The 26371-nt window shown below is 46.9% G+C and overlaps 1 protein-coding gene across 1 annotated transcript in view; it reads right to left on the bottom strand.

Annotated features, from left to right (window-relative positions):
* The window catches only part of SNX29 (sorting nexin 29), a 247346-nt gene that overhangs the window by 118656 nt on the left and 102319 nt on the right, over positions 1 to 26371 (bottom strand). Inside the window, exon 14 of the mRNA XM_040973311.1 lies at positions 6961 to 7043. Within this exon, the coding sequence (XP_040829245.1) occupies positions 6961 to 7043 (83 nt within the window). The remainder of the gene's footprint in view (positions 1 to 6960; positions 7044 to 26371) is intronic.

A 26371-nucleotide genomic window follows, 5' to 3' on the forward strand; every position in this document is an offset into this window, starting at 1 on the left:
TAAGATGCTCAACAGACTCGGTTCTGCATTCACTCAGCAAGCATCTACTGGTCATGCACCTGGGTACACACAGGCACCAAGCCAGTCCCTGTTCTCACAAGATGGAGTCCTGGTCAGTGCTTCATGAATAAGCCAATGAAGAAAGAAAAAAAATTAAAATCTTCAAGTATGAAGCACACAACATATGTAAGCTCTGGGAGAGGCCATGGGGAGGAGGTAATGGAGGGAAAGCAGAGGGCCTCCTGGAGCAGCATCATGTGCCTGCTGAGCAAGTGGGCCAGGCAGTGGGAAGACTCAGAGTGGCATGGGGGCATGCTCCACTCAGGGAAGCAAAGGGTGTACTGCCACCATGTGCAAAGAGTGGGTGAGGCCACACCCAGTGACGTAACCCAGACAGGAGAGGGGCCTTATCTCATAAGACGCTGTCTGTTTTTCGCTTCTTGGCCTTTTGGCTAAGATCAAGCATAGGGTGTCTATTTTTCTCATCCAGTCCAAGAAACAGCATTTAGACAAGATGTTCTCCCCAAGGTACCAGGCATCATTATCTACTCAAGTGAGGCAAAATGACCAGTTGCCTTATGAAAGCTGTAATTAGAAACTTAAAACAGCAGAGTCTTCAAATCCAAAGTGGCACTTAACAAAACAAGCCACCTGTCAGCCGCCAGGAAAGAGAGGAGTTGAAAACCAAAGGAGACACTGATTGACAGGCACATGACGGCAACACAAGGCCCAGACGGCCCTGAAAGTGATGGTGGTGGGGATAAACACAAGTCCGGCCTGGGTCTGGCAGGAGGGAACGGAAGCAGGCCTGCTGCTGTTTTGTCTCTGCCTTTGTCTCCCACCGAACAAGAACAAGGAAATGAACACAAATCACACATCAATACTTAATACTCTCAGGCAGTTGCTCTTTAAGGATTTGGGAGAAGGAAGCAACCAGATGTGGAGGAGACCAAGAGAAGCAAACGTCACCCCCTGGGAGGTCAAGGCCACTTCCAGAGCCAGAGACTGGGTGCTCCTGCAGCCACAGCCACAGGCCTTTGGTGATCTTTCCTTCTGGCGAGAGCACAAAGGGCAGTGTAGGGACTTGAGCTACCTTCCCAGCTGTCCCACTTAACTCCCATCAGCCTCTCACTCCCCAACCGCACCCAAGAAGCAGAGCTTGCCAAGCCTCTTCCCCAGCAACCATTGTCCCTTCTCCTTTATGTGCCCATCAAGCGAGCATGTTTCCTAGGCTGCCTTGCAACAAGAGCAGCCAAGGCACTGTGAGCAGGAATCACGGAGGGCAGTATGAAAAGCTGCAGAAAAAAAAAGCCTGTCATCTGGAAACCTTCCCACCTTTGTACAGTCGAGCTGAGAAGTGCACTCTCCGCCCACCCCACTTCCTGCTTCTACCTCCAGTAAAACACCCATGTGAGGACTGCAGCACAGTGATGCAGTTCCAAGAGGAAAGTTACGCAGAGAGGACAGCAAAAGCAGCAGCCCGGTTCCCAGATGGCCATGAAACCATCACACCAGTTCTTGATTCACTCCTCCTGCCAGGTGACAGAGAAACGTGATAGAAGCCACCACCATCCAGGCTGTCTCACACAAACCATTTTTAATCCAAACCAATATACTCTTCCAAACAAACACAGAAGCTCTACCCAACAGAGTGACTGTTCTGAAAATGCACTTTTGAAATGCCTTCAAACCCCCTTCCAACAAGACCTCTAGCTACCTCTTGTATGAACATTCTGCAGCTGTCAGCTTCCCAAGTGAAGCTGTTTGCATGGTCATCTATGGGTTTGCCACCCAACACCTCTCTCTTCTGCTTATCAGAAGTCATCTCTTGGCATGGCACTGTAGAATAATGCATTAAGCCACTGCCTATATAGGCACCAGTTGAAGCAGTCCCAGTTGCTCCACTGCAGTCCAACTCCCTGCTCATGAGCCGGAGAGCAGCCCGGAGAGCAGCCGGAGAGTAGCCCGAGTGTTTGGGTCCCTGCACCCACATGGGAGACCCTCAAGAAGCTCCTGCCTTCTGGCTTCAGATTGGCCCAGTTCCAGTCACTGCAGAAGAAAAATTTCTGTAACTCTGCCTTTGAAATTGATAAGTAAACCATTTTATAAAAATAAATAAATAAATAAAAAGAAGCTCTCTCTTATTTCTGAAGTCCAACCCATCTTATTCTCCACCCAGTGTGCTTCTGTGGGGCTGTGGGCAGGTGCTCTCTGATTCCCTTCCCCACCTCACTCAGTCCCCAGGATGAGGGGGCTGCATCCAAGCTGACCTAGAATCATTTCTGGAGATAATCAGTTAAGGACACCCTCAATTGCACCTGCAACTTGAAAGAATTTTTTTTTCAGGCTGAAATAAATGTGGCAAAATACAAGCAGCTGTTAAAGCTGAATGGTGCACACATTTGGTGTTGGACATATTATTTCCTGGACTTTTCTAATGTATTATAATTTTAATCAACCAACCCTTTGACTGTCCTAGCTTGACTTGCTAGGGCTGGTAATAGGGCCAGGTACCAGGGTTACCTGTCATTTTGTTGTTGTTATTGTTTAAAGCTCAGGAAACTCATTAACCATATAAATGCTGTGTGAATATGAGCTACAATGCTTTCAAAGAAGTTTACTGTATAATTATCGCCATCATTATTTACCTACTTTCGGAGACTAATCCTTAGGCGTACGCTAAACAACCTTGACCTTCTCCAACCTGGACCCTCTTGAAAATGCATCTCTAACCCCAATGAGAGCCGTAACTGCCTGGCACTTTAAATGCTTTATATGAAAACACAAGAACACAGAATGGGTCGCTGACCAGGCTGTAACTCCACCCAGAGCCCAGAACTCCAGTAGGGTCTTCCACATGGGTGGTAGGGATCCAAGCTCTTGGGTCATCCTCTGCTGCCTTCCCAGATACTTAGCATTGGAAGCAAAACAGCCAAGACTTGAACCATTGCTCTGACGGGGTTGATGGTTAGCAAGCAGTGGTTTATCCAGCCATATCACAATGACACCCCCTCCACCCGAGTTACTTTTGATAATATATTCCATGGGTGTGTTGTGCCTGCTCTCCCACACTGTACTAGCACGTAGCGTTTTGGACTGTGACTTAGAAATTTTACTGGTTTTTCCCTGATGAAATAAACAGTCAAGTTGGACATCCCTACTCTGAAAATCTGAAATCTGAGATGTTCCAAAATCTAACATTTACTGAACATTTCTTCAATGTTTTAGAATGTCTACTGTAAAAACTGCAGAATCCAGAGCATTTTGCATTTTGGATTTTGGAGTTTTGGATTAGGACGGTAACACGTGCACCATTTATGCAACTATTTTAAAATCTGAAAAACAATTCCAAAATCGAACTTGAGCCCAAGCCTTTTGGACAAGGAATATTCACTCTGCTGAATAAAAACTTGTCGCCAGACTATCTGGAGATATTAGAGCTCTCAGTAGCAATTCCAGAACAATAGTATGTGCCATAGATAAGTGTGTATGCACGCACACATACACTTAAGCTGGATGAGTTAGGATGCTGCAATTCTCACAATTAAGAGCTTAGAACCATGGTTCTGCATCAGAGGCAAGTCAAGGTCATAAGGATCAGAAATCCCAAGTTATTTGAGCAAGTTTGTGGGAGGCACAGCCACAAGACACCGTTTCATGGGGCCACAGCACATGGTTTTGTAGCACTAGAGCCATGCTCCACGGACTGTGTGCTGCTGAGCTTTCCACAGGAACAAGGATTTGGATTTGGAGCCAAGGCAAGGTCTCAGCATAGCCCCTGGAGCTGCGTATCAATCCATACTGTAGGTATTTACAAAGCACACACCACAGATCAAGCTCTGGGTGAGGCATGTGGAACACTGCAGGGGAAAGCACAGGGCCCTGCTCCTGTGGACTGCATGCTGTGTTGTGCAACAAGAGAAGAACTGACCACTTAGGTGTACTGAATGAGTGCAGCGCTGAGGCTACAGAAGAGGGTACAGCCTAAGACAGGGTGGTCAGGAACAGATGACATCTGAATAGAGGCCACTTGGCAACGTAGGAACAGCTATGCAGAGGATAGGGGGAAGGGCATTCCAGGAGACGGACAGCAAGTACAACAGCCCCCAGGCAGATACCAGACAAGCCCCATGGCCAGAGTGTCCAGGGTAGAAAGAGGGAAGGAGTGCAAAGGGCTGAGGTGGAACTGAGCAGAACTGGGCCAGGCCAAAACCAAGAGCTTCATCTCACTCTCCCGTGAGGGTACAGAGGCCAGGGCACTGGGGCCATCTCCCACTACTTTCCCAGGGCCACGAGCAGGGAGGTGACCTGGAAGTATAACAGCAGGGATTCAAAATGGCTCCCATATGGGATACCAGCATTACAGAAGGTGGCTTAATCTACCATGACACAATGCCAACCATTTGTGTGTATGTGTGTGTATAACTTTGAACAATTTTATCTTAAAGAAGGAAAGAAAAGAGGAGGTGGGGGGAGAAAAGAAAAAAAGCAAGACAAAGACCACATTCATAGAGAAGAAGGCCTCATGGGCCCCTGCTTGCTATTTTCCCTGACACTAGAGACTTCTACAAAAGCCTTCACTGTTCATTGACTGTTCTCCCCTTTGTGAGACAGCTGTCACTGCAAAGCACGCTTCCCCTATTTGTTTCTTAATCTTGTCCCCTACAGCTGCCAGGTGCACGTGTGAACCTCAGCCTGAAGGGGGGGAAGGGCCAATGAGGCTCAGGAGCCCCTCCTGTCAGCTGACTCTCAGCAGGCATTCCAAGCATCCAGTATCTACCTTGGGGCCTGCCCTTCCCTGCAAGCAGAGATAGCTAGGCTCTGCACACACTGAGGGTGGGAACAGCAGGCCACACAGCTGGAGCCGACTTAGAGCCAGAAACAATGCAGTCTGCAGGACAAGAAGTCATGACACACTCTCCTCTGCACCCACACAGGTTGCAGAAAGCCTCTAGCACAGAAGCAGCCCTGGAAACCGCCCTGCACTTCTTCCAGGGTAGCAGACACAGCAGGGAAGACATATGGCACACACAGGTGTGGCACCAGGCATCGCTGAGCACACTAGCCTAGACACAGCACAAGGAACATGCTTGCCCCCTCCCAACTCCTCCTTTTGTTTCTCAACGGCAAGTTCTAAACCCACTCCTGAGAGTCCTCCATTTGTCATGTGTCTCTGACCTGCTCCCTGCTCCAGCTAATGACCATTCTGACTGCTTCCAGCACAGGCTGTCCCTCTGCCCTCTCCAAGCCACAGCAGATAAATCACACAGAGAAGCTGCCAAGAGCCTGTAGCTTTAAGACCAATTGCTACAGAACAGAACTGCCTGCCTAATAACAGAGGCAGCAGGAGGCAGAGCCTTGCAGCACAGGGGCAGACACTGCAGCTATGGAAAGAGAAAACCTGTGCCCAGGAAGGAGGTGCCCACCTGCCGTGGAGCGTGTGAGTGATGAAGACCTAATCCCAACTTGACAACAGAGACATGGAAGTGCTAGTGGAATGACTGTGTGGACCCATAAGGTCCAGCTGGGTTCAGGGGTACAGAGTTCATGGTTGAAATTCACTTCTGTCTCTCACCTCCATTCCTCTTTGGGTCAGGAGAACCTCATGCCCAGGCTCCATGTGAACACAGCTGGTGACAGTGCCCCTAGCTTCCAAAGCCCAATAGGAAGGACAAGAGCTCCTGCTGGTTGCATATTAATGTCCTGAGACCTACCTGCAGCCAGCAGAGAGGACAACGGTCATGAAGGAGACCCCACCCACATGCAGATCCACTGGTCTACTGCACCATTCTATGCCTCCTTCCTGTTAGTAGAATAATCTGCTCCTCTGGTTATACATCGCTGCCTGTGTGCTTGGCTAATATGTGCGTACTCCTAAGACAAGGAGCCTGTCTCCCAGACCCTTCTGCCAGTTCCCAGGAGGCCTCTGTAGACAAGAGGACAGCTTGCCATCCATCTCATTTTAGATGTTGGCAATAAACTTGAAATGGGTGGACACTGACCTACACTGGCTCCCCAGAGGCCAGGAAGGAGAGTCTAAGTTCACAAGCAACGCCACTGGACAGTCGGAGTGTTTTAATGGCCAAGCGAGTCCCCTGTGGTGCTGGTGGTTCAAGACAACCTACCCTGGGATGAGATGCTAACAGGGGTATCTGCTGTTAGCCAATCTGACCTCGCCAAGGAACCAAACAGCACTCAAGTGGCAAATAACCTAATCTTTCTGGACCACATCAAGGGGAAAAGAATCCTTCAAGAGGCCATGAAGCCTCCCAAAAATCCGCTCTATTTTGCTGGTTTAGTCATGATTTCAAGACACAGAAGAGAGTAAGAATCTGAAATTTTGTTGCTGCAAAATTAAAAGACCTGTCATAAGTTCTTTTAACTAAACTTATTTGTTTTTAAAGCCTGGAGGCAAGCCTCTCCCACCCCAGGCTACAGCAACAAAGGTGAGGGTTCCAGAACAGTACTCAGAAAGCATCTGCAGCTTAAATGATTTTTCACGCTTTTCCCTACCATAATGAGCTCACAGTTTCATAAACAATTTCCTGGCCAAAAAAAAAAAAAGTAAAAAGCATCTTTTTATCCTAAAATTCAAAGACTTATGGTATGAAAAATACATTTTAAATCCACCTAAGGGCAGGTGTGGTGGCAGAGCAGCCTATGCCACTGCTTGCAACATCTGCTCTCATGCAAATGTCTCAAGATCCAGACATAAAGTTCCCTAAGTACACAAACTGATATTTCTATTGCAAACAGCCTAGCAAGTCAGTCTGACAACAGCAGTCACATATTTAGCATGTGTACCCAGCAGGTGTTTCCCTCCAGTTAATTCTCTGACCAGCACCCTGGTTCTAATTCTTCTGCAGGTGCACTTGTCACACACTCAGTGTCTCCTAAGTGCCAGGCACAGAGACAACTGAGGAAGGTTGGCCCTGTCCCACCCAGCTGGTTCCCCCTCACCTTCAGAGGTTTGGCCTTCTCTTTTCAGCATCTGGACAGCTCCTACATATTTCTTCAGCTGGACTTTGAGCACTTCGTTTTCTCTGCAGGCACAAGAATGTTACAAATCAGCAATTTAGACACAAGGCATTGGGGTGAGACACAACCTCATTTTGTAAACATTAACCCACCCTGGTGTTTCAGAGAATATTATTAAGGGTGTGTCTCCAAGGACATCTTGGCAGAACGTAGTCAAGTACTGTCCTTTCACGATGAGATGAACTGACCAGCACAAATTCAGAGCTGACCCAAGATCTGACCTATTCAAACTGCAGTCTGTTAAGTACTCCCTTTGGCATCTGGCACTCCAGAACATTCTTCCTATTTACAGAAGCATGTACCAAGTACTATGCATTCACCTTGGGGATCACTCTGAATAACTTTATTAACTGTCACACATATTAACTGCTACTTGCCAAGCAATATGTCAAGTGTTGACACATTATCTCTTCTGAGGGATTAAAGTAATCCCTATTTTATGGACAGAAAACACAGACATAAAAGAATAGAGGCAACTGATGACATCCACTGCAATATAAGATTATACTTGGAATACAGAATCCAGAACATGGGCCCACCGTGATAGCATAGTGGTTAAAGTGCTCGCCTTGTACACACCAGGATCCCATATGGGCGTCGGTTCTAATCCAGGCGGCTCCATTTCCCATCCAGCTCCCTACTTGTGGCCTGGAAAAGCAGTCAAGGACAGCCCAAAGTCTTTTTATTGGAAAGGTAGATATACAGAGAAAAAGAGAGACAAAGAATTCTGTCCTCTGGTTCACTTCCCAAGTGACCACAACAGCTGGAGCCAAGTCAATCCAAAGCCAGAGTGCAGGAGCCTCGTGCAGGTCTCCCACACAGGTGCAGGGTCCCAAGGCCATCCTCTATTGCCTTTCCAAGCCATTAGCAGGGAGCTGAATGGGAAGTGGAGAAGCCAGGACACAAACTGGTACCCACATGGGATCCTGGCACATGCAAGGCGAGGACCAAGTCACTAAGCTATTATGCCAGGCCCAATAACACCCTTCTAAAGGAACAACCCCACACACACACATACACACACATTTACCAGGTATAATGGCATAGAAAGAAACATGAGGATCAGGGGGTAAAAAAAAAAAGACACTGGATAAACACTTGACAATTAGGATTTATATCCATCACTTCAGCAGTGCATCCATGTATCCATCATCCCATGGGAGAGGCATGATGATCTTGAGGCCTTCCCCCCACTTTACTGGGGAGGAGTTGGAGGAGGATGAGGAGAGTATGATGTGAGACCAAGGTTGCAGCACTAAGGTTCCCCACAAAGATCCAAGCCCAGGTCTCTGTCCCTCAAGTGCACAAGAGCACCTCTTCATCTCACTCGGCACCCAGAACTAGTCTCTCATCTGCTACATCTTCCACATTTTCTGGATCTGTCAACCTCTGCGGGTCTTGATCCTGAGTTTGTTTAAATACATGGGAACTTTTTCCCCCTCATCAAAGTAAAAGAACTTAAGACTGAGTTCCTTCTAGGACTGGTGTTGTGGCATAGTGGGTAAACCACTACCTACTGGCTCTACACTACCATATGGGAGCCAGTTCATGTCTGATGGCTCCACTTCCAAGCCAACTCCCTAATGGAAGATGGCCCAAGGACTTGGATCCCTGCCACTCTTATGAAAGACCCCCAATGAGGCTCCCAGATAAACCTTAGATGGAAACTCTTTCTCTTCTTCCCTCCCTCCCTCTCTCTCCCTTCCTTCTTCCCTCATTTCCTTCCTTCCCCTATTCCAATGTCGGGTGTGGGTATGTGGATGTGGGTGGGTGGGTGGGTCTCCCTCTGTTTCAAATAAATAAATAAAACTTTTTTTCGAAAAACAAAATCTGGGTTTCTTTGATGACCATAAAAATGAAAATGCTTGTGGTAAAATATTTAAATGACTAGGACACTTTTAAGAAGAAATGCAGAACTTAGCTAAAAATCCAATTCCATGAAAAAAGCCCTTCAAGTTTTTGTATCCCCTTGATGTAGTTTCCCACCAACACTTAGATCTTCCATAGCCATAGGGTCTAGCACAATAGGAAAGTGACAAAGGCACAACATGCACACCCACTTTGATCAGTGCCATTACTCTGTGCTCACAACAGTGCTCAGGCAGAGTGCATCTTGAGATGAACACAGCCTTAACCCACCACAGCAGTCAACAGCCCATGCCAGAAGAACAGTGTACTGGACAAGGGAGTGCCAGGGTAGATGATGAACTCCGGGAAAGCAGAACAGGTGTGTCCTACCTCACACCCAAGTTCTGTTCTGCTTTGTAACCTACAATGTTACCAGCAGTCCAAGAAAATAGTTTTCAGACTTGAGGCAAATCGTTTGCATAGGTACTAGGAATTAATCAACAAACTAACATAAAATTTATCATTCTTTTACTACATAGATCTCTTTTATAGTTACCCAGTAAAGATGCCTTCACATATGACGATTACTAACCAGATGCATGTTCACTAAAGCAATGCCACACAAACCCTCTGAGAGTGTGCAAGAACAGGATAATGGGTAGGCGGCCAGCCCCAATCTCAACAGGGACCTTCAATCCTGGAGCGTCAATCACTCGTTCAAGGTAAAGCCACTTTTTCTAAAACACTTGAGATTGAAATTTCTTTCAATTTTGAATTCTCTAGATTTTGTAATATTTGCATACAATATGATACTTTGAAGATAGGGCCCAAGTCTAACCAAAAAATTCAATCGTGTTTTGTATCTGACACTTACCATACGATATCAATTACAAAATTTTCCACTTGCAGTGTCATGTCAGTGTTCCAAAACTTTTTAGACTTTACAACATTTGGCACGCAGCAAGCCATAAACAAGACTCATTTTAGGACACTTCAACAAAACAATCCCAGTCAAGCCAGGTCTGCTCCATCTTCTGTTACAAAGAAATTTCCATTATGCCACATGGCAAGCAATCTCAATGCTCTGAAAATTGATGGGTTCAATGAAAGCCCTACAGTTTTCTTCCTGAGATCCTGACTGCACTTCAGAATCAAAGACCAGTTTATGTTTAATTCCAGGTTCAACTGTTTCATTACCCTTTAATTTTCTGAAAATTAACTGCTCACAGCCAGAGCATTAGATACCTGAAAAGCCGTATGCAATGAGGCAGGAAATAAATACACCACACAACTGGATTTAATTTCTACTCAACACCACATAAGGCTGACCACAATAAGGGCCAGTTCGCTCCTTCTTGACAAACGGGGCTATGGCATTTGTTATTTAAAAAAAAAAAAAAAGGTGTCAACTCACATTTATTGAACATGTGAGTATAGCAATAACCAAGGAACAGAGAATACTGCTATAAAGGAAAAAGATAAAATTCCCTCGCCTTACCGAGCTTATATTCCAGTTTTTCCATTGTTTTTTTTTTCTTCTATCTGAATACATAAAGTATGTGATGCTTAAAAACAAAGGAGAGCCAGCATTGTGGCATAGCCCATTAAGCTGCTACCTGCAACACCAATATCCTATATAGGCACGGGTTCAAGACCCAGCTAGTGTATTTCTTCTCTGACTCCCTGATAAGTCACCTGGGGAAGCAGCAGAAAATGGCCAAAATCCTTGGACTCCTGAACTTATGTGGGAGACCCAGAAGGAGTTCCTAGGCATTTATCTTCAGCCTGGCCCAGCCTGGGCCATGGATATCATCACAGTGAATAAGACTGAGCAGTAGCAAGAACCTGTGTCCCTATCACCCAGCTCTCAAAGTCACATTTAGTCTTATTCTATTCCGGTTTCTACCCACTAACATCTCTTACCCCTGTCGCACCCTATTTTGAAGTAAATTTCAAACTTAGAATATGATCCAGAAAAATGTCTACCCAATTTCTAACTATAATCCTCAAATCAATATCACACCTAACAAAATCTAGATAATGGGCTCAACTATTTCAACCTCTTTTTTACTGTTTTGTTAAAACAGTGGTAGAGCTCAACTCCTATTCTTCGTACACAATGACAAAAATAGAAAGCAAGGTTTATATCCCTGGTGTTATACTCATCAGAGCTCAAACAGCAGCTCTACTCTACCTAGCTATGGACCAGGAGCCAACAGTTCTCTGAATCTACAATTCCTCCCAACTGGGAAGATTTTGCAGGACTGAGATGTTCAGAGCAAGTAGGAGTAAAGTTGAAGTACAACACCAAGAACTCATAATTCCTTATTCTTTAAGAATTACACTAGATGTACCTGGGAAAGCAGTGGAAAATGGCCCAAATATTCAGGCCTTTGTACCCAAGTGGAAAAACCAAATGAAGCTCCTGGCTTCAATCTAGCTGAGCCTTGGCTGTTATGGCAATTTGAGAAGTGAATCAGCAGATGAAAGATCTCTGTAACTCCACATTTCAAATACATAAATAATTTTTAAAAATCGCATTAGATTACAATTGCACACATCTTGGATTCATGACATGGGCCCTGTGTTTGTTTATATGATGTGTTTTGCCCAAGACACACAGGAAGGAGCCAGGCAGGAAGGTCCCAGGCCAGCCTAAGCCTGCCCTGACACCAGGACTCAGGGTAAGTTGGGAAGGTTAGAGTAGGACAGGAATCATGAGGTCCCTGGAGACAAGGAGCACGGATGCTGCATCCAAGAGGGGGCAGCAAACAAAAGTTTGCTAAGACTAGTCCGTGGGAAAAGAAAAAGGCTGGGGGCAGAAGCTGAAGGAGGCAGACCACGGGGGTCATCAAGGCAAGAAACAGTGCTGGCCGGGATGCAGCAGTAACCGTGGAGACACAGTCAGATTCAGACACTCATCTGGAGGGTTCCAGAACGCTGTGCCAACTCCCAGCCCGAGCATGCCAGCTGGCCACCCTGTGGCTTTCTTTAAAGGCATCAGGCAAGAAAGCAAATCGAGTAGGCGGTAAGCACCTCTCCAACAGCTTCCAATGACTGCAATAATTAATGTTTGTAAGACAAAGCAATTATGTCTGCCCCCGTGTCAGAATAAACAACCAACCACCCCAGACAGCACCACTCAAAGCATAATTACTCAAAACAAACTAACGAACCTGCTAAGTGCATTAGGTAATTCATGGGCATCAAAACATACCCAGAAGGCACTCCTCCAGGCTTTCCAGCCACATGGAGGTGCCTCAGACCTACCATCCAGTGAGCAGACACTAGCCATATGCAACTACAAACTGAACATGCCCAATGGTTAGGCTACACGTAACAGAAGGATAACGTCAACAAAAGGCAGAAAAGGCAGCAAAAAACACGCAGCTTGGTCATGGCCACTTCTTAAGCATTCAGGGTCACAGTCACGCCTTAAGTATTCAAAGACAAGCTCACTGCAAATTAAAACACTGTCAGAGCCGAACAATCACTTCTCCAATTGCAAAGACGGCCATCAGCTTCTCAGACCTTCACTCCAACAACCCCTTTGTATAGGGCACTTTAACCTCTTTTTTAAAGAAATCTTACTTAGTTGATTAGGATACAAAGGGTCAAGAGCTACAGGAAAGTGGGTAATACCATTGTTTCCACACTAATATCATCATTTTCCCCCTGTATCTGGGGTCAGGGGAGAAACAAAGGGAAAAGCCCCACCCACTGGCTCACTGTGTTTGAAAAGCTCCCACATGCTTAACACATCTGTGGCCACCATCTGCCTGCAGCCACCAAGTACCATCTCTGCTCTTGACTTTGACCTCCTGGTGTTCAGCTCTGCCATCTGCTAGACCAGAAGTCTACTTCCTCGTTAGTGTCCCTTTAGCAAGCCAACAGGAAATGGATTAAAAACCCTTGAGATGCTGTCAGAAATATGAAACCTGAGCCAAATCACAAGGCAACAGCTGACAAACCTGAACTCAGAGATGATCTACCAAGCAACTGGCATGGAAGAGGAATGCAGAAAAGCCCAGGATCATGTAAAAAAGACAAAGACACTATGGACGCATCTTGGTGACAGGTGACCAGAGTCAGGACATCTCAGTGCAATTCCTGTCTCAGGCCAAATCCTGGATTGAACAGCTCATAAATGGTAAATTGTGAGTACTAAAAAAGTAAGGGGAAGCCTACTGGATAAATTAACACATTAAACATAGTTAAATAGTAGCTGGGAATAAGGCCCTGATACTGTTATTACTCTGATGAGTACAGCAGCTCCGAGGAAAGCAGGTCACTCCCTCCTCTGTGACAATTCCAGAAAGACTAATGAAAACACTGTGAGTCATGTGGGGACCAAGAGACATGATCACTGTGATAATCCTGCAATTGGCATACAAGGAAAAGAGAAAAGACCTAGAATGGGACTTTCTTACACCGCAGCAGTGAAGTGTCCAGGGGTTCTCTTCAGGAGCTGCTGCAGCAGATCTGGGCCTGGAGGGTCAGAGACACCCACCCCGTCCTCCCCAACCCCCGCAAGTGAGTCACAGCAGCCTGACCAAACCTCAGCCTCCTGAGACCACCAGCAGGAAATGAGGACTGAGAAGGAAGCCAAGATACAAAGACAGCAACAATACCAACATGGGAGGCCAAGAGGCAGGGAAAGGAAAAGAGAACGGTGGCTGAAGGAGGGCCCTCAGAGGCTGGCCTGTGGCCATGCTGTGACCCTGGGAGCATACACCTCTATGTCTGTGCACCTATGAGGAGAGAAGTAACTAAAATCAGGAAAGGATCATTGGACATCTGGGTTTCCCTTAACAAAGCCAGGAGTGATCCCACAGGGCTAGGGCAAGTGGTATCTGCGCCTGTAGCAGGTGAGGGCCTCCCATTTCCTGAGGCTCCCCGGCTGCCTCATCCCCCATAGGTGTCTTCAGTGTTCACTTCTGTTAACCCCCCCACCCAGTCCCTACAGAAACTCCAGGTTTAGACCAGTAAGCTGTCCACAAATTCTTGAGCCTGGTAAATTCCACAGACAGCTATGGACTGGGAAGGCAGCGCCAGAGCAAGGACAGAGTTTAAGAACTAGGTCACACAGTAACCTAGTGGTTACAGTTCTCACCTTGCATGTACCAGCATCCCATATGGGTGCTGGTTCATGTCCCAGCTGCTCCAATTACCATCCAATTCCCTCTTCTAGCCTAGGAAAGCAGCAGAGGACAGCCCAAGGCCTTGGGACCCTGAGCCTGCATGGAAAACCCATAAGAAGCTCCTGGCTCCTGGCTTCAGATTAGCTTAGCTCCAGCCATTGTGGCCACTTGGGAAGTGAATCACTGGATGGAAGATCTTTCTCTCTGTCTCTCCTTCTCTCTGTAAATCTGCTTTTACAATAAAAATAAATCTTTAAAAAAAAGTCCCCAAAGGATTCCAAGGTCAAGTCCAGGTTCACACAAATCACCTTTAGGTATCCATGGCACGAAACTGCCACTGACTGCTCTGATACACACAATGCCCTCGACGCTCTGAGTTCCAGACGATTCAGCCAAACCAAGAACACTCCTATGAAAGCATCATCACCTCCCCCCGCCTCCAGCAACTCATGTCTACAAGAGCTGACAAAGCCATACAGAGAATGAGAGTCCTTCAAGTTATTTGTCACTGCTGCTAAGTCAACATGCCATGAAAACACTATTTCGGCTGTGCTCCATTCCACCCCACATCTTGGGGGCAAACGATTGAAAAACAACTGAAGTTTCTGGAAGCACAGAGAGTCTGCTCTCTGGCCCCCAGGCTCCCAGCAGAAAGAGGCCAGGCTGACACATCGGGAAGAGTCTTAAGTTACATTCTACTGGCTAGTGCCCAAACAGGAAGGGACCCCTGCAGAATCCAGAAAGCAGGCTGGGCATGGTGAGCTTACCAAGGGGAACTGAAGCAGGAAGCCCCAGCAGATCCAAGCTGTTATCACTTTTACTTTAACACAGACTCTTGTTGGCCATGACCTCATCGCAAGTGAGAACTGGGCCTGCCAACGACTCACACAAAACCATCCAGTGGTGCCCCCAATTAAAAGTGATGCATGGGCCTTGTGCAGTGGCCTAGCAACTAAAGTCCTCACCTTGAACACACCAGGATCCCATATGGGCACCAGTTCTAATCCCAGCAGCCCCGCTTCCCATCCAGCTCCCTGCTTGTGGCCTGGGAAAGCAGTTGAGGATGGCCAAAAGGCTTGGGACCCTGCACCCGCATGGATGACCCAGAAGAAGCTCTTGGCTCCTGGCTTTAGATAAGCGCAGCTCCAGCCGTTGGAGCCACTTGGGGAGTGAATCATCAGATGGAAGATCTTCCTCTCTGTCTCTCCTCTGTATATCTGACATTGTAATAAAAATAAATGAACCTTTTAGAAAAAGTGATGCATACACCACATTAGGGCCCTGACCCTGCAAGAAATGGCCATAAAAGACTCTTTAGGAACAGTTAGGGAATTGTGAATATGAGGTATTTATCTTGAGATGAAATGGAATGACTGTCGGTCTTCTTAGATGTGATAATAACATTGTGGTAATGCAGAAAAATGTCCTTGTTCTTGGAAGATAAATACAAAGGGATTTGGGGGTGAGGAGAAATCCTAATGTCCAAAATAATATTCAGTTCAGAAGAAATCTGCACATTCACACACACACACACACACACACACACACACACACACACACACACCTGCATCTGTCTACAGATGTGTTCACTCACTGATCTACTTACAGAGAATTGAATATCAAGCAGATACACAAAACATTTAGCAACTGGTGACACATGTGCCCGAGTCCCTTGTACCTGTCTCACTGCTTTTCATTCGGCTAGAAACTGCTTTTTAGTAAAGGGGGATTCTATTCCTAATAAGAAATGGCTGGTGACTAAGTCAGTCCACATGCGAGGTCCCAAATGACCACTGTGTATCCTCCTGAGGAAGAACAGAAGAGGCTGCACCATCCAGAGGTGACTGGGGGGCCCTGTGCCTGGGCCCACGCTGCAGGCTGCAGGGACTGCTCAGCCCCAGGGTAGACCTCTGCAGCATCCTGGCTGTTAGGCTCTGCTCTGAGTGAACAAACGTTAGGAGTCATCAGAATAATCACTTTTGTGAAGCAAAATGAGCTCTAATCTCTGTCTTCAACTGGCCCAGGACCAGAGGCAGGCTGGCCTTCAATTCCACTGCCTTGGCAGCTTCTTCCCTTTGTGCTTCGGCCTGGGGGATTATTATTGAGGAGGGTTTTATTACTATTATTTAAAATGCCTTATTTAGGAAGGGATTCTGGAAAGACAGCAGTGACAGCAGCATAATTTTTTAATCTTTCTAAATTCCCACATCAAAAAGAGAGAGAGAGAGAACCTAGAGAGAAAAGCCACCAGCCCCCAGACAGCATCTATCCCTGGGCTGGGTGATGAAGCACCCTGCAAACGCCAGAAGGCGGCAGGCTGCAGGCCTGTTGAGAGCACCTGCATAGGGAAGGCGGCTGACCAGAAGCCCTGAGAGAAGGAGCCGTGGGGCACACACTGGGTCACGGTGAGAGCTGTAGTAAGATCAGGCGACTACTGTGGAATCACAAACAGCCAATCCAGGCTGGCCTCCAAGAATTCTCCATGAAACAGGCACCTTCCCCTGGACTCCCTCCAGGCACAGGGCCCTACAGCAATGGAAAAGGCTGCTGACAGGGGCTGGCGTTTGAGCAGTAGAGCAACACTGCAGAGAAAGGAAAGAGAAGACCCAGACAGAAGTGAGGGAGAAGAGAACCAGGAGTCTCAGGACACCAGAAGAGGGTCCTGCTCTCAATCATGAAGGAGAGCAGCAGAGGAGACCCCAGACAAAGTCCCACATGGCAGACAGGAGATTGTGGTGCTTTCCTCAGGACACTGGCATTCTCGATCAGAATGCAGGTTCAAGCCCCAGCTGTTCCACTCCCAATCAAGATCCCTGCCATTGCACATTAGGAAAGCAGTAGAAAATGGCCCAAGCCCCTGGGCCCCTGCCATCCACATGGAGTTTACAGCTCCTGGCCCAGACCTGACTACGGTGGCCATTTGGGAACCAAATCAGCGGATGGAAGGTCTCTTTCTCTCTGTAGCTCTGCCTTGCCAATAAATTTTTCAAAACTCCAAGTAATATGGTATTATTTGGAAATACAATCTAGCTACAGGTAGTAAAGATGTGCCAGAAAAAAAAATATATATATATATATACATATATATATATACAGCCATAACTTATTTTAAAACAAATGATATAAGACATGGAGGCATATCTACCAGAATCAGAAAAATTTCATCAAGAGAGACAAAACTGAGAAAATTAAACACATCAGAAATAAAGACAAATCTAGAGAGTGGAAAGAATAAGTTATTTTGCAAAAACTAAAAGAAAATGGAGAAAGGGATTTAAAAAAAAATAGCAAGAAAGTGAGAAGTCAAGACTTGAAGATAAGATCCCAACACCATGGACCCGGTGCAATAGCATAGTGGTTAAGACTCCTCACCTTGCACACGCCGGGATCCCATGTGGGTGCCAGTTCTAATCCTGGTGGCCCTGCTTCCTATCCAGCTCCCTGATTTTGGCCTAGGAAAGCAGCTGAAGATGGCCCAAGGTCTTGGGACCCTGCACCCGTGTGGGAGACCCGGAGGAAGAGCTCCTGGCTCCTGGCTTCAGATCGGCACAGTACCAGCCACTGCGGTCACTTGGGGAGTGAATCATCGGATGGAAGATCTTCCTCTCTGTCTCTCCTCCTCTCTGTATATCTGCCTTTCCAATAAAAATAAATAAATCTTTTTTTTTAAAATCCAACACCAGAAAAAGAAAGTCCCCTAAAGAGAAAAACCGAAAGAACAGACACTAAAAGCTGAACTCAAAACCACTTGGTTAAAATAGATTAAAATTACAAGCTGGCACAGAAAGCCATGTACCTGAGGAAATTGGCTGAGTAACAGCCATACAGATCCCAGGAAAACTGCAAGTACTTAGAAAATTCCTTTGGGCAAGTGCCGTCCAAGAGAAAGGAAATCAGATTACCATCCTCTTTGACAGCAGTGCTTCTGGAAATGTAGTAACAAATGAGTATTTAAGATACTCAGGAACATGAGAGCTGAGGAGTTTCGATCCACAAAGCTGATTTTCAAGGATAAAGAACACAAACTCTCAACAACATGAAAGCACTCTTGGAACACTGCTCTCATAAGCCCTGGCTACAGAATCTGCCACAAACAAGCCATAGGACCAAAGTGACTCCCAGAGCAAGTAGCAGTACAGCCCTGGCAGAAAGCCTGAAGCACATACAACTAAGAACTAAGACCCGGACAGGGCTAAAGGACGATGTACCAAGTAGTACCAGCTGTGCCCATGGGATTCATGGATATTTTCCATGAATGTAAGAAAGGGGCCGGCATTATGGCTCAGATTTAAGTCACTGTTAACACTGGTATCGCAAAGCGGGTTGTTTGTTTGTTTTTAAAGCCTACCTGCTTTGCTTTCAATCCAGATACAGCCTGACTTTGGGCTGGTGCAGACCCGGCCACTATAGTCACCTGGGTCATGGACCAGGAAATTGAATGTGTTGGCTCTTTCTCTTCCCTGTCCCTAACTCCATACCCATCACTCAAATAAATTAAATCAATCTTTAAAAAGAAATGATGCAGGAAAAACAGAGATGGCACAAAGGAAGATTTTTATCTGTTCTCAGGCCATTGTAATTCTGACTGTACATCTCTGCGTAGGCATCTCCACAGAGGAACACACACATACACACCTGTATCCATCTTCAAGACACGATGCTTCAGGACTTCATACTGGAATTTCCAATTCCAATTCAACCTTGCAGGGCTATACGGGCAATCTCCTCCATTTTATATAGCAATTCTTTCTCACAAAAAGTACCACAAGGAAACCCAGCTCACAGCAGCAGGATACATTCAAAGAATTCATTGGCTTTACACTCTGAGAACCAAACAACAGTCTTGGGACAGCAGGACTGGAATTACTGCCTCAGTCGGAACTTAAGAGACATTCACGTGTCCAGCTACACAAACGTGTCTGCCTGAATGACACAGGCACAAAACAGAGAAGACTCCACTGCTGTGAGGCTCAACCTCACAAGGTCAGACACCTTGAGTGAAATTTCATGGTCCCTGGCAGGCAAGCCCAGCTACAAGAGCAGCACCTTCTACACTAAGCAAGAAGGGCAAGGTAGGATAAAGGACAGCCCCATGAAAGTACTAGAAGGTATGTGTTCTTCATCTGTGGTCTCTAAAACTCAACTGTCCAGGATTCCACATAGCTCTCCTGACCACAGACTCTTGCTCTTCAGTGGGTTCAGTCCTTGGTATCTTGGGATGGCTGCTCAGATGACAAATGCCATGCTGGGTGGTGGAGTGTGGGGAGATGCGACTGCTACCCTGAGCAAGCATTATGCTCCATGGGACAGACAGCAGTGGTTATCTCTTGTGTCACTAAGCAAGCACTAATAAACCTCCCACCTCTTCCCACACTGACAGTTTGCACACCTGTGACACTGGTGCCCTGCTAACACAGCTGGAAGGAAAGACCATCAGAGACCAGAGGAAGCCATACTGTGCCACAACCCTAACAGGGCTCACCCCAGAAAGTTCCCACATTCTTCATCCTCTCAGCAGTAACCTTCAGCCCATCTCTAGTGCCAGTGAACATTTGCAGAATAAAACTAAAATGATACTGGGGTCTTGATTAGCAATTTCCAAAAGGACAGGAACAATGAAGTCCGAGACAACGAGATTAAGGGACGCCACTAGGCTACTGTGTTCAACAGCCACAGAAAAGCTAACCTAAAATGATAAGGCCCAGACAGTGCCAATCTGGGCGCAAGGTAGGCTATGATAGGAACGTGGGCTACACAAGGGGAGAGAATTTCATGCCTGGGGAATACTGCAGCAGCTGCAGCAGGCACTCAGCCAAGCACAGACTGAATACCTGACTGCTGCTGGACACACCAACTAGATGGAGCTCTACAATGTCATTAACACCATCACAAACAGAATGCTTCCCCTTAGCCCAGCTCCTTGGACCACCCCATGTTACAGCCAAGCAAATTGAGGCTATGAGTAGAGAAGCAGTCAGTCAATGGCCTCAGCCAGAGGCAAAACTGAAATTAAAAATCCAAGCAGGTTGATCCTGGACCAGCCTGTTTCCCCCTGCCCTGCACCACATCAGCCTTGAACCTCTAGTGAAATGCTTGCCTTATATTGGCAAACTTGAGTCATTGAAAACAAATGAGGGGTCCGCATTCGACAGCAAGACTGTCATGCAGTCAACCCCTTCCAGGGGCCAATGGACCACCATAGACACAGGACACCTTGTTTCTGGGACACAAGCTACCCCTGTTTTGCAAAAGTGGGAGCTGGACCACAGGAAGGTGAGTCCAACAACCCTGGCTAGTGAGCAGCGGGGCCAGGATTTGAACCTGCAGCTATGCAAACTGAGAGGGAACAGGGGCATCATTGACAATGGAAGAGTCAGCAGGAACTGCAGTCACAGACACTGGAGACTGTGGGGCTAAAAGACTGGCTCTGGGGGCTGCAAGGCCGAGACCAAAGCGGTGGCTGTCTTGTTCCCTCTCGAGGCCTCCCTCCGTGACTTGCTTTTGGCTGCCTTCTTGCTGGGACCTCTCTGTGAAGCAGGTGCTCCCCTGATGCCTTTCCGGGAAAGGATGCTCTGACAAGCCCTACCCTCACAGACCAGCTGTACTTCACTTACCTCCTTAAAAGGCCCTCTGGGCAAATACAATCACCTTCACAGTCAGTCCCCAACAGTGGCCCACTTCACACAGGGGATCATCGCCTATTATAAGTCTGCAATAATGGAAGCAGTGAAAGACAACCTGCTAACAGACGCATAATAACGCAGATAAACCCTTGAACACTGCCCCCTCAAAACAGAATAATCCCCAAATAATTATTCCCAAACCAAGTTCCCTCTAGAAGTTCTCTAAGCAGTAAACAAAATTATAATTGCATTTCTGGCTGCACCTCTCAGGAGAGGACACTAAGCTATTTACAAATTCTCCTACCTTAGCAACAAGAATGAGACTTTTTAAAATATTAAGACCACTTCTGACTTACAGAACTACTTTCCTCTCCCTGAATATCCAAAGAGCAAAACCACCCAAACACAAAATTTCCTTCAATATGCTGTTTAGTCCTGGAAGACGTGAGACCTTAGCAACCTTCCAACAAGTCACACTGAACAGAATCTATTCTCATGTCACTTCGGAACCCTCTAATCTTTTTGTTATTCATTATTTACAACAATGTTATCCTGGGGAAGATAAACCTATTCCTTTGTTTTTTTTAAATGAGCTTTGAAAGCATTTCTTTTGCAGATTCAAATGTTGCCTTCAAAGTTGGTAGCTGGTCTGTCATCACTAACTCCTCTTCCAGCTCTGCTAGGACCAGTGGATAAACTCACACTGCTGCAGGGCTGGCTGAAATTCAGTGACAAACCTCCACCATTCCCATCTGCCCAAGGCAAACACTGGCAGCAACAATGGGATCTTGTACCCTTCCCCCTTGGGCACAAGTCAAGGCTGACAAAGTCAAGCAGGAAAGGACTCTTCCCAGACTTTTCCACAGTCAGGGTGGCCAGAGGGTAACTGTGAGCCACTTGCTCTCATGATGGGCTTCACTCTACCCTCCCACTCACCCCCATAACCCTAGCAATTCTGGATCACAGAGGTGACAGCTCTGCATCACCAACAATGCCCAGTGGAGCTACTCATGCATGGAGCCTGGAGACGGCTTGGTAAGGATTCTTAACACCAGCGTTCGGATGGCAGCCCAGCCATGAGGTCAGGTATGTGATCTTTCCACTGCAGTAGCACAGAGGCACCCAAGTTTTGCAGATTTTCAGATTAGGGATGCTTAACCTTTACTGTTAGTAATAAGGAGAGCTGAGAGCAACTATGTACTTGTCATGTGCTAAGCACTGAAGTGAGCACTCTGTAAAACTCACAAGACAAACCCTAGTGGCTAGAGGAGAGGTAGGGCCCAGAGAGGGAAGAGGGAGCCCGAGGTCAGCAGCTGGAGTGCAGCAGAGCCTCTGGCAGACACCCCAACCTCTCAGGCTTGGTGCATCCGGTCATCCATGGACCACCCGACTCCTCACCATGCCCTACGGCAGCTGTGCAAATATTCTCTTAATAGTTTTCTTAAAACTGATGCACATTTTTCTATTATCCTAAGGAATAAAATCTGAAGGACCATACATTTGATGCCTTACATTTTATTTCTAAATAACTCAAAATGTTTAACTATAGAAATAAGGTACGCACTTGTACCACAAGGGAAACCTTCCTGCATTCTCAACATGCGGACATGGCCAGCACCATAGCACATCCCACAGGAGGCTTGGGCACAGTCTAAACTGAAGAAGTCCTCACCATGACCCACTGGCATTGGACGGCACCTCCCGGCTGTCATCAGTACATGCAGGGCACTGACTGGGCCCAAGGAGCTGAAGGAGGATGCACAATGAGGAGGGAGCACCTTCAGGCCTGGCAACTGTTTCTGCTCTCAGCAAGAACACACCTCCACAACCACTTCTCCCACTGAGCATCAAGTGGAGCTGATCTGTGTGCCCAGCCCACCTCCAGAGATGGCTGTGCAGTTCTGAGCTATCACTTCCCAGGCAGGAGGGGTGGATTCAGAAAAGAGCACACTTGGTGGCCCAATCTGAGCCAATCAGTGTCAAGCATGAGACATCTGTCTGGCCAATGAGAGCCAAGACTCTATGCTGTGCCCACATGAGGAGGCCTAGAGCTGCAGGCACTGTTTCTTGACTGCCAGTAGGATGTCAGCTACCAGTGAGGACTACACAGAGAAGAAAAGGGAGAAGTTCCCTCCACAGAAGAGAATCAGCCAATCGTTAACATTTGAATGGTGAGCTGCATCAGCATGGGAAAACTCAAGAAGCCTACATACAACACTCTTCCTCTCGTTTTAGGCCTAAGCAAACTGACCTGTAACCCCACCTCATCCCCCAAAAAGGACAAGCAAGTTAAATTTTTAGTGGTAATAAAATGCTGAACACCTTAATAGGACACACACACACACACAACTTGACAGCCAGAAAGCACATCACATTAAGCAGGGATGTGTTTCTAGATGGCATGTCACTCAGGCGCTTTTGTGCTTGAGGCAGGTTACCTAGAGAAAGGGGGCTTGCAGGTAGCAAGAGCAAGAGCAATTTCATGGCAAAACCCAGGCCTACTCTATTTATACTCACTTCCGTAGGAAACCACCTATTTTCCACTTACCAGGAAGCTAATGCATCTCCTGACGTTCTGGTAAGTATTCCTTATCCATTCCTCCAAAGGCTGCACCTGACAAAATCTTGACTCATTCATACGATGGCAGTGCAAACTTAAGAACAGCCATGGGAAAAGTGAGTCAAAACGCATGTATAAACACACTCCACATGCACTTCACTGCCCCAAATAAGAAAACCCTAGGATGCAAAACAAGCTGAGTGCTCCAAAGGCTCCTACCGCTTTCAAACCCCAGCCTATTTAGAAGTGAGAAGTTGAAGAAAATATTACCAACCAGAGAGGGAACACACTCATACACAGTACTGAATCTTTCTTTTAAAAAGATTTATTTGGGCCTGGCATGGTGGCCTAGCAGCTAAAGTCCTTGCCTTGAATGCACTGGAATCCCATATGGGCGCTGGCTCTAATCCCGGCAGCTCCACTTCCCATCCAGCTCCCTGCTTGTGGCCTGGGAAGGCAGTCGAGGATGGCCCAAGTCCTTGAGACCCTGCTCCCACGTGGGAGACCTGGGAAAAACTCCTGGCTCCTGGCTTCGGATCGGCTCAGCTCTGGTCATTGCTGCCACTTAGGGAGTGAATCAGAGGATGGAAGATCTTTTTCTCGGTCTCCCCTCCCTTCTGTAAAATCTGACTTTCCATTAAATATAAATAAATGATTCTTTTTGTTAAAAAAAGTGTCCTCCCAAACAAATCAATCAACCTTCTCAACCAGGTGTTGGCAGTGAAAATCTGGGCAAATGGAGACTCTAAGGTGAACTATGTCAGCCAGTGGATTCTGGAGAAATTTCATTGTGCTTGGAATGGTGAGATTGGCAGCAATTCAGAACTGTTGCATTATCAAAACTACTTAAGGACCCCCAGAGCATGTCCCACTCAGGGACCTAGGATGGGTGGGAAGCTGGGTGGGGCTTCTCCCTTTATTTCCCCCCTTATCCCAGATACAGAAATAATAATAATAATAATAATAATAATAATAATAAGGAAACAATGGTCTTATCCACTTTCCTGTAGTCCTTAATGCTTTGTGCCCTGAAAAGCTATGTAAAGATTATCAAAATAATTGTTTTTAAAAAGTGTCCTCTGAAGACTCACTCTTTAGAAGTGCCTAAATATCACCTATCTCCACAGGCCACCAGCTCTCAGAGCACTGCCACACAGCATCCTCAGAGACACTACACACTGCCCACAGGAAAACAGCTAAGTCACACCAGCACAGAACACAGGATTCTGTGACCTGACCTCCGTCCAATCAAGCTCCTCCACGATCACCCTCCAGGCCACAGGTTTCAGAGTCCAACCTCACAAATATTCCATGCCCACTCTCACTTTCCACCAACACTCCTTCCTGCCACCTCAGCTAATCCATTAAGCATCTGATCATTCTGTAAGACACTACTCAAGGGTGCCACTGGAGCAGTCAACCCACCCTGAAAGGCATCACAAGGCCACTTCCACCTGCAACAGTTTGGAACCAGTGTGTCCCCCTTCCCTTCAGTTCATGAGTTGGAAGCCTGGTCCCAATGCAGCAAGACTGACAGGTCACAGGTGGTGAGACCTAGTAAGAAGTAACTGGAGGCACTGCCTGCAGCAGGAGTCAGTGCTGGTCTCCCGAGGTGAACTCTCCAATAGCAGGTTGTTAGGAAAAAGCCAATCTGACCCCTCCAAGCTGTGTGGCTTCCCCTCCCATTGTGGGATCCTGCCATTGTGACAACTTCTGCCACAAGGCCTTCACTAGGATCCCAACTGACAGAACCATCCAGTCTTGGACTTTCAGCTCCAAAGTCATGAGCTAAACAAACCGTGTTTCTTTATAAAGCCAGTCAGTCCCAAAAACTGTATGTTATTACAGTTATGGGAAATGGGCACAGACACCATCTATCACAAAAGCAGCAAATACATAAGGAACACCTGTCTTCCTTCCGAGGCCTCAGGGGCAAGGACTCTGTCTTACTTTACCATTGCCCATCACCGTGCACCCCCAGTGTGTGCACTGAGAAGACATGTCTGTATGCTTCCTATGGGGTCCATTTCAAAGCACTGGGCTCCAAGAGAATAAGACAAAGACCCTAGCACTCCGGAGTTCTAGGACTAGCTCAAGATCACAGATCCAGCTTGCCATGCTAGCTGGATGAGCTATGACTTAGCAATACAGGCACCTATTCCACCTGGCTCTGTGCATCAAGTTTCAGGGGAACACAGACTTACCCCTCATTACAGCCTGTCTGATTGCTTTCTTTTTTCAACAGAAGCCTTTACCACACAGACCACACAGTGAACTCTCTGACACTCAACAGAAAATACTTGTCAACCCCTGGTAGGCTTGGGAGAGTAGAGACACCCTGGACAATCCCGACCAATCAGTGCAACACAAGACCCCTTGAGCAGATCCAAGTGCTGTAAGCAAAGCAAGGTGTCAGGACAGAATGATGGGTGACCACACAGGAAAGGCTCTTCCAAAGTGGTGATACCTCTGCTGCACCAGGGTCCAGAGAGGCAGTCATGTGGGCTAACCTCTGGAAAAAGTGGACACACAGGTGCATACTCATGATGCTGACCCAAGCCTGGAGCTGCACTCAGGCACAGCCCAGCAGAAAAAGGGGGCACAAACAGGATGCTGGTGGGTTTGAAGAAGCAGACTGCTTATGGAAGGCAAGCAGAGATACAAGCCTGCAGAGGCTGTGGTGACATGTCATCACCAGACCCACACTTCACCAGGCCTGAAGAAGAAAGGGGGCAGTGATTGCTGGACTCAGCATGACATGAATGGTAAAATGTAGCAGTTGCCAAGAGGAGCTGTGGCCTCCAGGACAGGTACATAGCCAGGGCCGACCCACAGCTGGCAGGGGACTCCCACTGACCAGGCAGGCTGAAACCAATCCAAAGTCTAGGATGAAAGGAGGCCCACTGAAGGGCCCATCAAGCTGTGACCCCTCCAGAACCCAGAGCAAGGCAGAAAGTGGCATGAAATGAACATTCATCCTGCATGGCCTCTCTGCCCATCTGAAGGTTACAGAAGTCCCGATGGCTTCAGTATCAATACTGGAGTTAGTAATATCAACCTCCTAGGATGAGGTTAAGAGACCCAATAAATGGGGTCTTCAAAAAGTTCATGGGAATCACTTTTTTTTAAAAGATATATTTATTTGAAAGGCAGAATGACTG

This window comes from Ochotona curzoniae, unplaced genomic scaffold, assembly GCF_017591425.1.
Source record: "Ochotona curzoniae isolate NIBS_2020 unplaced genomic scaffold, NIBS_Ocur_1.0 contig_2321, whole genome shotgun sequence".
NCBI lineage: Eukaryota > Metazoa > Chordata > Mammalia > Lagomorpha > Ochotonidae > Ochotona > Ochotona curzoniae.